A 12,320-nucleotide genomic window follows, 5' to 3' on the forward strand; every position below is an offset into this window, starting at 1 on the left:
TCTTTCAAATTGTAAAGCTTTGCAGGTAAAGCAGTTTGATTTCCTGCTGGCAGTATATTTTCTCAACTCTCCATGAGTTTGTAATACAATAAGGAAGTGCTACAGGCATTCATATTTTATCAAAAAGCTTTGATGCCGCCAGAGTCCAGGTACGGTTGTAAGCCCAGAGCTCATTGTGATAGAGCACATAGTGTTCCATTCTCCACACTTGATTTACTGCTGTTACTGGTTTAAAAGAAAGACAATAGGATTGGTGCTATTGATAATTAGTTTTTAATGTGCCACACTCATCATGTCCAATTTCATGCCCCTTAGGCAGCTGATCACAGATTTAATCAACACATTATTCCTTGCTATACTTAAACTGACTGCAGGGAGGGCTTCTCTGTGTACGTGTGTGTGTGTGTGTTTGTGTGTAAGTGTGTGTATGTGCTGGTAGAAGTGTGAAGGGGACAGAGTGTTAGCGTGTGTTTGTGTGATCGAGTAGCAAGCGAGAGAGGTTGTCAGCATGTGCATCCATCCCAGCAACGTCCCTCTTTGATCGACATTGAATGTGTGTTCCAGGCCATTAACCAAGAGCTACGTTTGAAGAAGACGTGCTTGGAAGCGTGTGGTCCTGCTGTGTTGAAGGAAGCCATTGTTATTACTGTGTTTCTAGCAAAGACTACAGTGTCCAGGCCTGCCTCACCTGATGAATACAGATGAAAGATGGGCTGTTATGTCTGTTTTTTTGGACCTCTCTTATAACACCTGGGACCTTTTCGTTTTTTATTATGTGTGTTTGGCTCATATTTTGAAAGGTTTTTTTGGGTTGTTGCCGACCATTACACAAATGCAGTGTGTGTCACTGGTGGTACACTGATACCTCTATAGTACTATTGCATAGTGTTTTTTGGCTATGCAAGGTCCCCAGGGGATTATCCCTAATGATTTTGGTGATCCCTGACCTTTTGTCTAGTGCCATCTTTTGTCAAATGAAGTTAGAATGACCCACTGACTAACACATTATAATTAAACGCTATGCATGATGGTAATAGTGTTAGTCTCACAAAAGATAGAAGTAGTGTTATGCTCTAACTTTACAGAACATCAAATGTTTATAGAAAGAAGACTAACCATAAAACACACATTATTTAGAAGACTACACAAGAACACTTGCAGGTACCTCTTATATCAAGAGCAAGGGCCTTTACTGCTTTTTCTTTTATTAATGGTAAAGGATAAGTCCAGTTTATAACAACATGGGTCATATTTTCTGTCTGTCTGAATATTTCTGACTATGTACAGTATGTCTGTCTGTGTGTTTATACATGTTTGAATCAATACTACATGCAGGGCATGAAACAAGACCGGTCAGATCATCAGACAGGTTGTAAAACAAGCCAGTAGTTTTTTTTGGAGGTAAAACCAAACATCAGGGCTCCACAAAACGTCTTCAATAACCCCTCACTCCACAGGAAAACTGTGCACTGTGAGTCAAATTTAAACTAGTAAGTTGGTCTGTAAACTATGATGGATGTTTACAAAGGCCAGAGTGGGTAATAATTTTACCTTTTGCCTTTGTTTTTTCTTCCAAGTACTTTGGGTAACTTGGGAGTTTGCTTACAGTGTTGGGCTGCTTGTGTCTCTTGCCTCATCAGCTTCTTTTTAGCAATGTTCCCATGTCTTCAAGTGTCAGCATTTAACTCATAAGCTGCTGTGTTGTATTGTTACTTGTATCAGAGATAGAAAAATAGCAGTCTAATGTAAATTGTGATTGATATTGATGTGTAAAAATATTGTATTCTTTTTATACAACATACATATCTTTCTGTTGTATTATGCTCTTGAGTAGTTTGAACGAATTGCTGATGGTGACTGTTTTTAACTCTGCTCACTTACCATTTTGTGCCTGACAAGAGCTTCTCATTGATCTTGACCACTGCTCTCTACAAAGAGACTATAAGTTGTCAGGCTAGAGAGTGAGTGTAGAGAAAGAGGAAGAGGCAGAAAATGAGACAACTGGAGCCAGAGAAAGTAGCGGCAGTGTTTATCTTGAACTACTTAGCTCCCTGGCTGTGAGTCAAATGTAGAGAGAGACATTGGGAGGTAGTGGAGGCCTTCATTAAATGCAGCTCAGGCCCTGGTGAAGCCCTGGTTAATGTCCCTATCATCTCTGGAGTGGTCCAGCGTCTAGCTCTCTGTCCAAATGACTCATGTTTAATGCATCTCTGCAGTTCTTGTCATTTAACCTCACCTCTGGAGGTTGTGGGTTGGGGTGGGATAGCAAAGGCTCCCACAAGACCCATGAGGGGCAAAGCGGCGATGCAGTTATTCTTCATCCGCTCTCCATTTACTTAACATGGGGAGAGCTGCTCCATGTCTCGCCTATTGCTGTGTAATCTCCCAGAGGCAAAACCCCCCCACACCATCACACTCCATGAACCTGAACTCGAGGGTGGTCTGGGTTGACTATGTGGTTCTCTGAAGCACTTTGTTACTCTGCTTCCTGTGTGCTATGGCTGAATGCTTAAGAAGGGGACAAGTGATGCTATGCTGGGAGACTTAATGACATAGCAGTTTACTCTTTCACTGAGCACTCCTGTTTATAGCTTTGGAAAAAGCTCTCCAGGTGAGACTAAAGGCTGTCAAATTCCATCACCTGCTGTCAAACAGACTGAATATTTTGTTGGAACTGACAGATTCTGTCAAAGGTTTTCTTAGATTGTATTCAGATTGCATCTGTTTGAATTAGTTATGCTCATTAAACACTAAGCAGTTTGAAAATTAATGCAGTCTCTTGCAAATGAATGTAATTTCTATTTACGACATGGTTGGACGACACATCATATGAATTTGTTTAAAGCATACAGAGGCCTTTAAGCTTGCAGAGATACAGTACATGTTCAGGGATTTAGAAGAAGCAAATGAGCAACTATTCAGCAAGATACATCTTCACCACAAATGGGACTGTGTAACAGGATATAAAAGAGAAGAAATTCTTCTCTTTGTTTCACTTGATCTTCACGCTTCATTTTCCTCTGATTTTCCCTGCTTACATGCAAAGACATCCTCCCTCTCACTCCTCTACTCCCTCACTTACACACACCCACTCAGTCGCAGCCTCTCTTTCTTGCTCTGGATAATGGTAATTAGAATATCGCCATGATTGAAATTTGGCAAAAGTTGAAGAGGAAATAGGTTTTCTAATCAAAAGCTGCCTCGTAGCTGGAATCCTGATGCTTACTTGGCTGAAAAATGTTCCTCAACGATGGGGGCCTAAATGGATGCCAGACTGTATACTTAGGGCCAACACTGCACTTTCCCTGCAATGCTGGATTTTATACAGATGTCCCAGTTGAGACTGATTTATTCAGTTTTAGCCAGTTTCCACTTATGTATTTAAAAGTGTGTCTTTTGCTCTCATTTTTATGCCTCTGTGCAGGCGATAGCTGTGGCTGGAGGCAGTATACAGTTTTTTAAGGTTGTCTGTCCATCTGTCTGTATGTCCCACTGTTGTGAATGCAATATCTCAGGAAAGCCTTTAGGGAATTTGTTTAAATTTGGCATAGGCGTTCACTTCGACTCAAGGATGAAGTGGTGAGGTTTTGGTGGTCAGAGATCAAAGGTCAATAACAGTGTGACCGAATGTCTTTACCATTCTTGTGTACACGATATATCAGGACCGCCAGGAGGGATTTTCTTCAAATTTGGCGTAAACATTCACTTAGACTCAAGGGAGTAGATTATGGTAGCCAGAGGTTAAAGAAGAAAGAAATCATATGTTAATCATGACAAAATTTCACACTCTTGTACAATATGATGACATTTTACATCCAAAAGGTCAAAGGTCACCTTCACTGAGACATCATAGTCTTCTGCAAAAACACATTTCTGGCCATTATTCAGCGCCTTGTTATTCTAGTTTTAGATGGTCTACCGACTGAAAGCAACAGTCATTGTGATCAAGTGATCTGTATGTTATAATCTCTTGGTGGTTGCAATATACAGTACACATTTTAATAAGTATATTTGTATGTAGTGGATATTTTTAATTTTGGAGACTTTTGGTATGAAAATGGTTAATTATAGAATAAAGAAATTAAATATCAGCCTGAAATATCATGTTTTCAATATCTGCCTTATAACAATGGTACTGTATTTGACTTTGTGGTAAATATGCTTATTCGCTTTCTTGCAGAGGGTTAGATAAGAAGCTTGATGTGTGTCATGTCTGGTTTGGAGGCAAAAGGAAACAGTTACCCTTGCTCTGTCCAGTGGTAGAAAATATCCACCTGCTAGTGCCTCTTGGGCCCACGAGTTAACACATTAAAGTTAGTTTGGTAAATGCATACTGAAAAGACTGAGAAATGATTAATTTTGTCCATGTGGTGTGTGTCAGGGAGCAAGAGCCTCCTGGAGTCTCTACTGGTTGCCTGGCAACCTCATCCTGTTGCTTATGGTGTCATTTATTTGTTGGTACAGTACATAGACTTATTAACCTAAGCTAACTCTGTTCCTGTTTTGATCTCCCAAACTATGTGTGAAAGGTAACAACAGTAATGATATTGTGTGCAACAGTAGGAGTAACCTTTTGGTTCATCACTGTCCAAAGCATGTGTGTAATTCTGCACAGCATTAGCAAATAGCCAAATATAGATGAACGATATTTGCACAAGATGTCATCCACTCCCCTTACTTGTGATCCACAACGCTTTGGTGTTAACCTTAAGAAATGATGCTGATCAGGTCTGTTTTTAAGCCAGTTTAATTTGCCTTTGCAGTTAGAACTTTACACTTAAACTCCAACAACTGGCTCCTTTTCAAATCAGCTGCTTTTAATAATCTACTTTTTGAAGAGTGGGAGAGCATGAATAACTTTTCCTTGCTTTCCTACCTTCCTTACCCTGTACTTTACAAGCATGCACCTCTATGCACTGGCAAATGGGGGCAATTAATTGTAAATTAATTGGGGCTTTGAATGCTAACCTCCCTTTCTGTTTTTTTCCCCCCTCTCCTTTCTTCCCTTCTCACCTATCCTCCTCCTCCAACACAGGAGCTGCACAGTACCCAGGTAAGCCTTCCCCACATCTCCTTTACTTCTCCTCACCACATCCTCTCACCATATTTCACCTTTCTAGCTTCTGTCTCTTTTTCAAGACATGCAGACATGCACATTTAGATTTCTGTCTGCCTCACTCTTGCATTCTCTCACAGTCCATTTCTTCCACATCTCATGCTGCTGTCACTGCTGCTGACGATACTGATGCTGATGATACACCTTCAGTTGCTTACCAGTGTTCTAAACAGACCTAGCTGTAGCATCCTGGGTCCACTGCAGTCAACCAGATAGTGCTGAGACAGAACTCAATGAGCTGAAGAGTTTTATTCCAAACTGACAAAACTTTGAATGAATCGCCTTAGCAGTAATAATGGGGTTTCTGTTTTTGTACATACACTGAGTTCAAATTCTAAGCTCTAACTGAATCTATGTAGCAGGCTGGTTGCTACTGATATAGCTATTTGTTTAGATCAGTCCCAATATTTATTTTTCTGCATCAGTATTGCTTTTCATTGCTTTCAGCTTATTTTGCTCAAGTCCTAAATATTTCACAAGCTTTATTCTTGAGATATTAATGTTTTCTTTCAAATCAAAGATCTGACCGTTTGTAATCAAACTCTCATTCATGTTGCATATATATCAAGCCGAACACTATTGTTTGAGTCATTTTTGGTAGAAAAACAAGGATGTGTAGGGATTGCAGAGATGTGGTTGTTGACAACCAGTGACAGCCAAATTTCTGTGGACGCTCTGCTCTGCATGTTTGGACTCGCAGAAGTTTTCTTTCAGTGTGCTGCTGCTCACAGTGTCAGTGCAGTCATAAAAATGTGACATGGTTCCTGTCAAGCTCAAAAAGGGTCAAAAAGCAATAAAAATACAAGCACCAGTTGTGTGTGAACGACCTACTTGAAGAGATGTTGTAGAGCTGCTGTTCGAGAGCATTGAACTGTTTGATCTTTGTTTCTTTTGTAGCCTGTTGTAGCTCTAACAACAAAAAAAACATCTCAGCTCCTCCATCCATTCAAATCACTATATGTACAATACAAACATATATTAGCAAATTACATTCTTCTGCTTGGCTGTACTTTTGTTCTCTTCATGACTAATAATGAATAGTAATGAAACACATGTATACATATATGTATACATATACATATATACTGTATACAGTATATATGTATATACACACATGTGCATGTACATGTGTGTGTGTGTGTGTTTATAATTGTTTTTTTTTTTTTTTACCTGGTCAGATTGAGCTTCCATGGAAGCTGTATGCTGTAAATCAAGTCATGCTGCCTTTTTAAATGCCCTCACTCCCCCTCTCCCCTGTCTCTCCTCTACCAAGCCTTTTAATCCAATTAGCAGTGCCAGCGACAGTTATTTATATGTACATGAATTAGAATTGAACAGCAAGAGATCCTCCCTTGGGGCTGATTGGACGGAGCCCAGTCCTTCACAGGCCTGTTCTCGGTCACAAACCTATGCTGCTGCCACAAAGCAGTGGTGGTCTCTGCTGCTGATTGCCAACAAAGCAGCAACAGAAAACTCACACCAACATCCACTGCCAGTGACAGTCATCATCTCATCTGATTTTTATGTGAAAACCAAACCAGCGCACATCTCTTCTCAGCAGTGCAATACTCAGTCCATATTGTTTCATTCTCTCAACGTTTTTTTCAGCAGTCACGACTAAAGAAATATTTGAGTGATTCAAATTGGGACACTCTAATAAGCTGTCTTCACAGTGTTCAGGTCCATTGTAGATCTATGTTTCTGTTGCATTCCATTGCGTTGGACTGAGATACTGCCAAATGAGTGTATGAGCTGCCAAATAAGGCTCTCTTACCCTTTTGAACTATTTGCCAGTGATTGCAGTACTTCACAGAGGCAGAAAAAGGCACATGACAATACTGGCAGCGTCAAACTTTAAAAAGGTTTTAAATACAATATGTTTGAAGTTCATTCATTATCGATTTCCATTTTTAGTCCAGGCACGCATTGTGTAATGTTTACAGTTGTTAGTCTTCAGAGTTGTTAGTCTGCAAAGTCACTTTAACATTTCATTTGTAAATTATACACTTATAGTTAATTATGAGACAATTAAAGAACTCAATAAAAGTTCCAGATGGCTTCTTTTGGCTTAAGTAAATAGAAACCAACACTAGGATTGCATTTTGATTACTCTTAATTTATTCTCACTTTGGAATAAGAGCCATGCTTGTATGCCAAGTGTTTTCTAAATTTACAATAAATAACACTGAAATAAAAAGTAGAAATAAAAATAAAAACAAGATGGAGAAGTAACAAAAACAGATATTTTTTAAAAAATTAAATGAAAAAAAACTTTCTTTCTCTTTTTCATATGAAGCTGAAGTGATTTTAAAGGTTATTTACAGTTATTAATAAATAACATATTGATGGGTGCAGAAGGAAAGAAACAAAGCCTCAGAAAGTGTTTTGTGGAAAAGAGCTGCTGGATGTCCAACTAGACAAAGCAGGAAAATATCTTTGAGTTTTGAATAGTTGGTCTCCCAAACAAACAATTAATTAAAAAAGAACAGCCAGATTAATCGCTAACGACAAAAAAACTAGTTCAGGAGGGTCGCTTGGAAGAATCTGTATTTGTTTTGTTTGTTTCTTTCTTTCTTTCATTCAGATTTTTATCTTATATTGTCACGTACAGATGAGTGATAAAGGAAAAACCTGAAAAATGAGTGGAGAAACAGGTTGACCGTTCCCCCACTCACAGGGCACCAAGGCTCACTGAATGGTTTGATGGCCACCTTACTAAGACAATTTATTTAGTTTTCTCCTTTAATTTGACACTGTATTTCTGTATGTGTATTTCTTTACTACAAATAGGTTTCATGTATATTTAGTGTACATTCATTATCATCATTATTAATATTATTATTATCAGCAAATCAGGAGTCAAGAAATTTTGGCCTAGAATAATGATTTGGATATAGGTTATAACAAAACAGTTATAGAAATGGAGCATAAGCAAAATATTTTTTGTCAGTGGTCATAGTGCTTCCTTAGTTGACCTGCCACTGTAGACAAGGCTTTTCTTTTCCAGCGTGGGCAACTCGTGTTTGTTCTGTATGCCAATCAATAGTATGGAAGACGTGAGAGGATGGAGGTGGGCTGAAGGACGCAGCAGTTAAACACAAGGAGTCTTATCCATGTGTGCACAGAGAGGCTCTTTAAACACACAGCAATGCATGCATTTATGTGTATGTGCAGCCACATACACACACACACGCAGGGTACAGCTCAGATTAATGACTAAATCAATCACACGCATACGGTGTTTGCTTGTCATTCTGTATGCTTTTCTTTTATAACACAGGTTCAATTTCCCAAGCTACTGAAGCTCAATCAGCGTTTCCCCAGAATATGTATTCAGCAAGGTCATCTCTCACTGCACCAAGAAAATTTGCCAACCACACGATGTGTCTTTGCTATTGCAATGTCAATAGTCCCCAGTCCAGTGCATTGCAATCTACATTTGTCAATACATGAGCTGCTTTGAGCCACACTGTGAGCAGAGGGTGCAGCTCTTTTCATTAAATAGACCTTGGTTTTTCTGGTTGAGTTTGACACCTGTTGACTCAGAATTGCTCAGGTAATAAATGGATGAGTTTTGAATCTTATTCAAGTAGTGAAATACATAAACAAATAATAATTTAAAGATAAAAACAGATCAAGATCAGAATTTTACAGTATGGCAGTTTTTAATTCAGCAAGGTAAAAATATTTCATTCAAAATGTCAAACTCTTTATTCTGCAACTACCTCTTTATTTTGTCAGGAGGAAGAGAGTGAAGACAATTAATGAAATGTAGACAATAAGGCAACTGCACACCGTTAAAAAATTACGATTGAAATTACTGTTTACAGGGAGCAGAGAGGTTGGACTCCCCGCTCTCGTCTGTAATGAGGGTACACAGAGAGCTCAGTAAAAGAGCTTTCATGTTGGCACCTCCATCTGTTCAGAATGAACTAAAGAGACAAACTTAGAGGACATTATAAGGGTGCGAAAGGGTATGTGCAATGTGTTTTGATGTATGTCTTCACTTGTTTATATGTGTTAGTCCATCTCTCAATACTTTTAATCTTCCTGACCATGTCCTTGGTATTTGTCTTGTACCCAAGCCCACCGGTCCAGTACAGATGGATATCTTCAAAAATTGGTCACAAATATATTCAATATATACCTACATACATGCGTGTGTGTGTGTGGCAGCAGGAGGATGTAAATAGGATTAACTCAAAGTAGAGTACAAAACCTAGTTTCATATTAACGGAGGAACATCTTACCATGTTCAGTGTTGTGTTTTTGGACAACAGTGTCTATGAAACAACAGAATAAGATAAATCAGGCTTTGGATACACAGAAAATGATTGTCAGTTTTAGCCTTGTGATGGGATTTGTTGACAATAAGAAAAATGTAGAACATCAGCAGTATCCTTAAAAAAGAAATCCAACCCTGGTAAAACAGAACTGAATTTAAAATACAGAAATGGGATTGAAGGAAAATGTATTATTAGGTGACAACGAGAATACTATGTGTTGGACATTTTTACTAAAAAATGTGTTGGGTTTTCTCTTTCTTTACTGGATGTTTCTGGGTTATGTCAGTCTAACACAAACTGGAATCAACCCTACAGCACAGCTGCCACTGGTTTCCACTGGCAAATTATGCCTGTACATTTGCATTCATGTTAGAGGTATAACTCCATAATATTATCTGACAACATACCCTGTTATTGCATCTCCTGCAGCATTTTAGACCTCAGTCCCCTGGGTGTGCTGCTTTACAGGCAGAGCATGGTTATGGTGTGATCTGGTGTACTGAGAGTGTAATAAAATCTAAGTGGTTGAACTTTGACCACAGACACGTCTTGATCATTAAGGAGAATGGCACAGCTGTTACACTATGTTTTTTCTAATTAATCTGTCATAATGACAGTGTCTGTTTAAAGCAATTATCTTTGACTTTTCCAGATAAAATAGGTTTTGTCTTGCTGCTCACGATCACCACTTGAAGAGAAAAACAAACAGTTTAACTTAGATTCAGCCATATGTGAGGAGTAACTCGACAGTCACGCCCTCGTCACTGATACCACAGAGATCATGAAAACAAGTAGCTGTAACCAGTTTTACATTATAACCCACTGACATCCACACTTACACAGTAAAATAAATAAGAATATATCAATGTGGTAGCTAAGTAGCTAAGTAGTAAGTAGGAGGTCGTCTCAGGCAATGGTTTCATCAAATGAAAGAGGAAGGTGATTAATTATGGCTAAATCAAATCAGGTTCAATGTGTATGTACTGTAATCATAGTTTTGTATAATTCAACCCCAGCCTGATATTTACTGTATGGGGTTGTATTAAATATTCATTCTTTGATTTACAAATGGAATAATATGTAATTTCTCAACACAGGGTCGCACACAGTCATTTTATGATGATTAAATTATTTGTCTTAATTAAATCATCATAAAATAATAAATGACTGTGTGCAGCCTTCACTTGACAGTTAAGTTATGCATAGATATCCAGCATAAACAACAACACCAGCAAGAATGCAGCAGTGAGCTGCTCTCCATCTAATAACCTCAGTGCTTCTAAAAGTGAGTCCTAAGAACTTTATTTCCAAACAAGTGACAACAAATGAAAGGGACAAAGAAAAGGAAACTTAATTTTGAAGTTGTATAAAGCTGAATAAAGCAGACAGGTATAAACCAATTTTACAGCTGATGTTCATATTTCACACTCTGTTCATATGTTTGATTATTTGAGGAAGCAGGACACAAATCAAGAGAGAAAAGCAATGTTTCCCAAAGTGTTTTGATGAGTGTGAAGTTGTTGTTGTTGTTGTATCATTACAGCGAGTGCTGTGGAGGCTTCTCATGAGCTATTTGTCTCCTAATGGAAGAAGTGGAACTAGAGCAAATAAACCCTCCAGAGAAACATAAGTTTTAGTAAATGTACTTAGAAAAGAGTAGCAAACCAAACTTGCAGTGATAGAGTATTGACTCTGTCTCACAACTGCCTGCCAGGAACTAAAATCAGAAAACCCAACAGACTTCATCACACTGTCTCTGTTTTATTCTCACTCCAGTGTCTGCACTGCACTGGCTGGATCAAACTTTGATTCTCAGACGTGCATGACTCAATATTGTTTAATATTAACACTGAATAAAATTATTATACATATTGTAATGTGAAAGAGGTCCCTCACAGCGCTCACCCTATAGAGAATTACCATGTTGTAGGGTTCTTTAGTCATAGAAATAGCAGTATGAGTTCAGTTTTACTGCTGTAATTGACCCTGTTGACAGATGTCATTATTTAAGACCCCAGGCCTCATTGTAAGTTTCCCAAGCTACTGATAATAAAAAGAAGTTTAACATCCTCTAGCTAATGGCCTATTCTACTGACCAGTGTGTATACCCTTGCTGTGTACTGACTACCTGAGCTCTCTTGATTTACATATTACAAGCTCAGGTGTAGTCTGACAGTGGACAGCTCTAAGTACAGGTGTGAATGCACCCAAGACGCATTTAGGACACATTGCTTACTTTAAGCACTGTGCATGCAAATGTGTCCTGGGCCTCACTGAAGGACCGTCTAGCCAACTGACGTCCTCTCCTCCTCGTATTTATGCAGTTGCTTCTGAAATCATGGAAGCTGGCTTTGTCTGTGGCATTCGCAGAGCCCATAGAGATATCAGTTTGTATGGTTTTGATTTCTGTTCTCTTGATCTGGCAGACTAGGCCAGTGCATCACTGCCTCCTGCTGGTTAATAACAAATATGCGCTCCGTAAAACAACAACAACAATAACAAAAAAAAGTATTATAGGAATAATGTACATGTTTATTTGTAATACAGCAGGGGAAGTGAGGTCTGATCACAAGTGGTCACTCGAGACGCATGTGGAGACGCTTTCTAATGCCAGGTGTGACTAACATACCCAGAGTCGTCCACTTGTGATCGGATAACTCAAGATGCATGTTAATGCCAGGTATGAACAGGTCTCAGTTATAAGTGGTAATATAAACCAACACAGAGTTCGGTTAACAGGCATAATTGTGTCTAAATAAGTGTTTTTTTGTTTGTAGACCAGCAACACGCCCACTGACATTTTTCTCTCCATTATTAACATTGTCTCCTGAGAATGTCAAATGTCAGTTTTCAATGCTCATTTTTTACCAGTGTGTCTACAAATATGTGAAACAACTGCTCTACAGTAGTACAATCAG

The 12,320-nt window shown here is 38.7% G+C and overlaps 1 protein-coding gene across 9 annotated transcripts in view; it reads left to right on the top strand.

Moving 5' to 3' along the window:
* Positions 1-12,320, top strand: part of cadm1a (cell adhesion molecule 1a) — a 333,568-nt gene that overhangs the window by 224,852 nt on the left and 96,396 nt on the right. For 6 of the 9 annotated variants that reach the window (XM_018689297.2, XM_051078414.1, XM_051078412.1 and 3 more), the window contains one exon: positions 5,036-5,053. The exons of the other annotated variants lie outside the window; for them this stretch is intronic. Coding sequence is in view for 5 of the 6 variants with exons in the window: in XM_051078414.1 (XP_050934371.1) it covers positions 5,036-5,053 (18 nt within the window). In the remaining variant the exon portion in view is untranslated. The remainder of the gene's footprint in view (positions 1-5,035; positions 5,054-12,320) is intronic. 9 annotated transcript variants of the gene reach the window in all.

This window comes from Lates calcarifer, linkage group LG20 (assembly GCF_001640805.2).
Source record: "Lates calcarifer isolate ASB-BC8 linkage group LG20, TLL_Latcal_v3, whole genome shotgun sequence".
Taxonomy (NCBI): domain Eukaryota; kingdom Metazoa; phylum Chordata; class Actinopteri; family Centropomidae; genus Lates; species Lates calcarifer.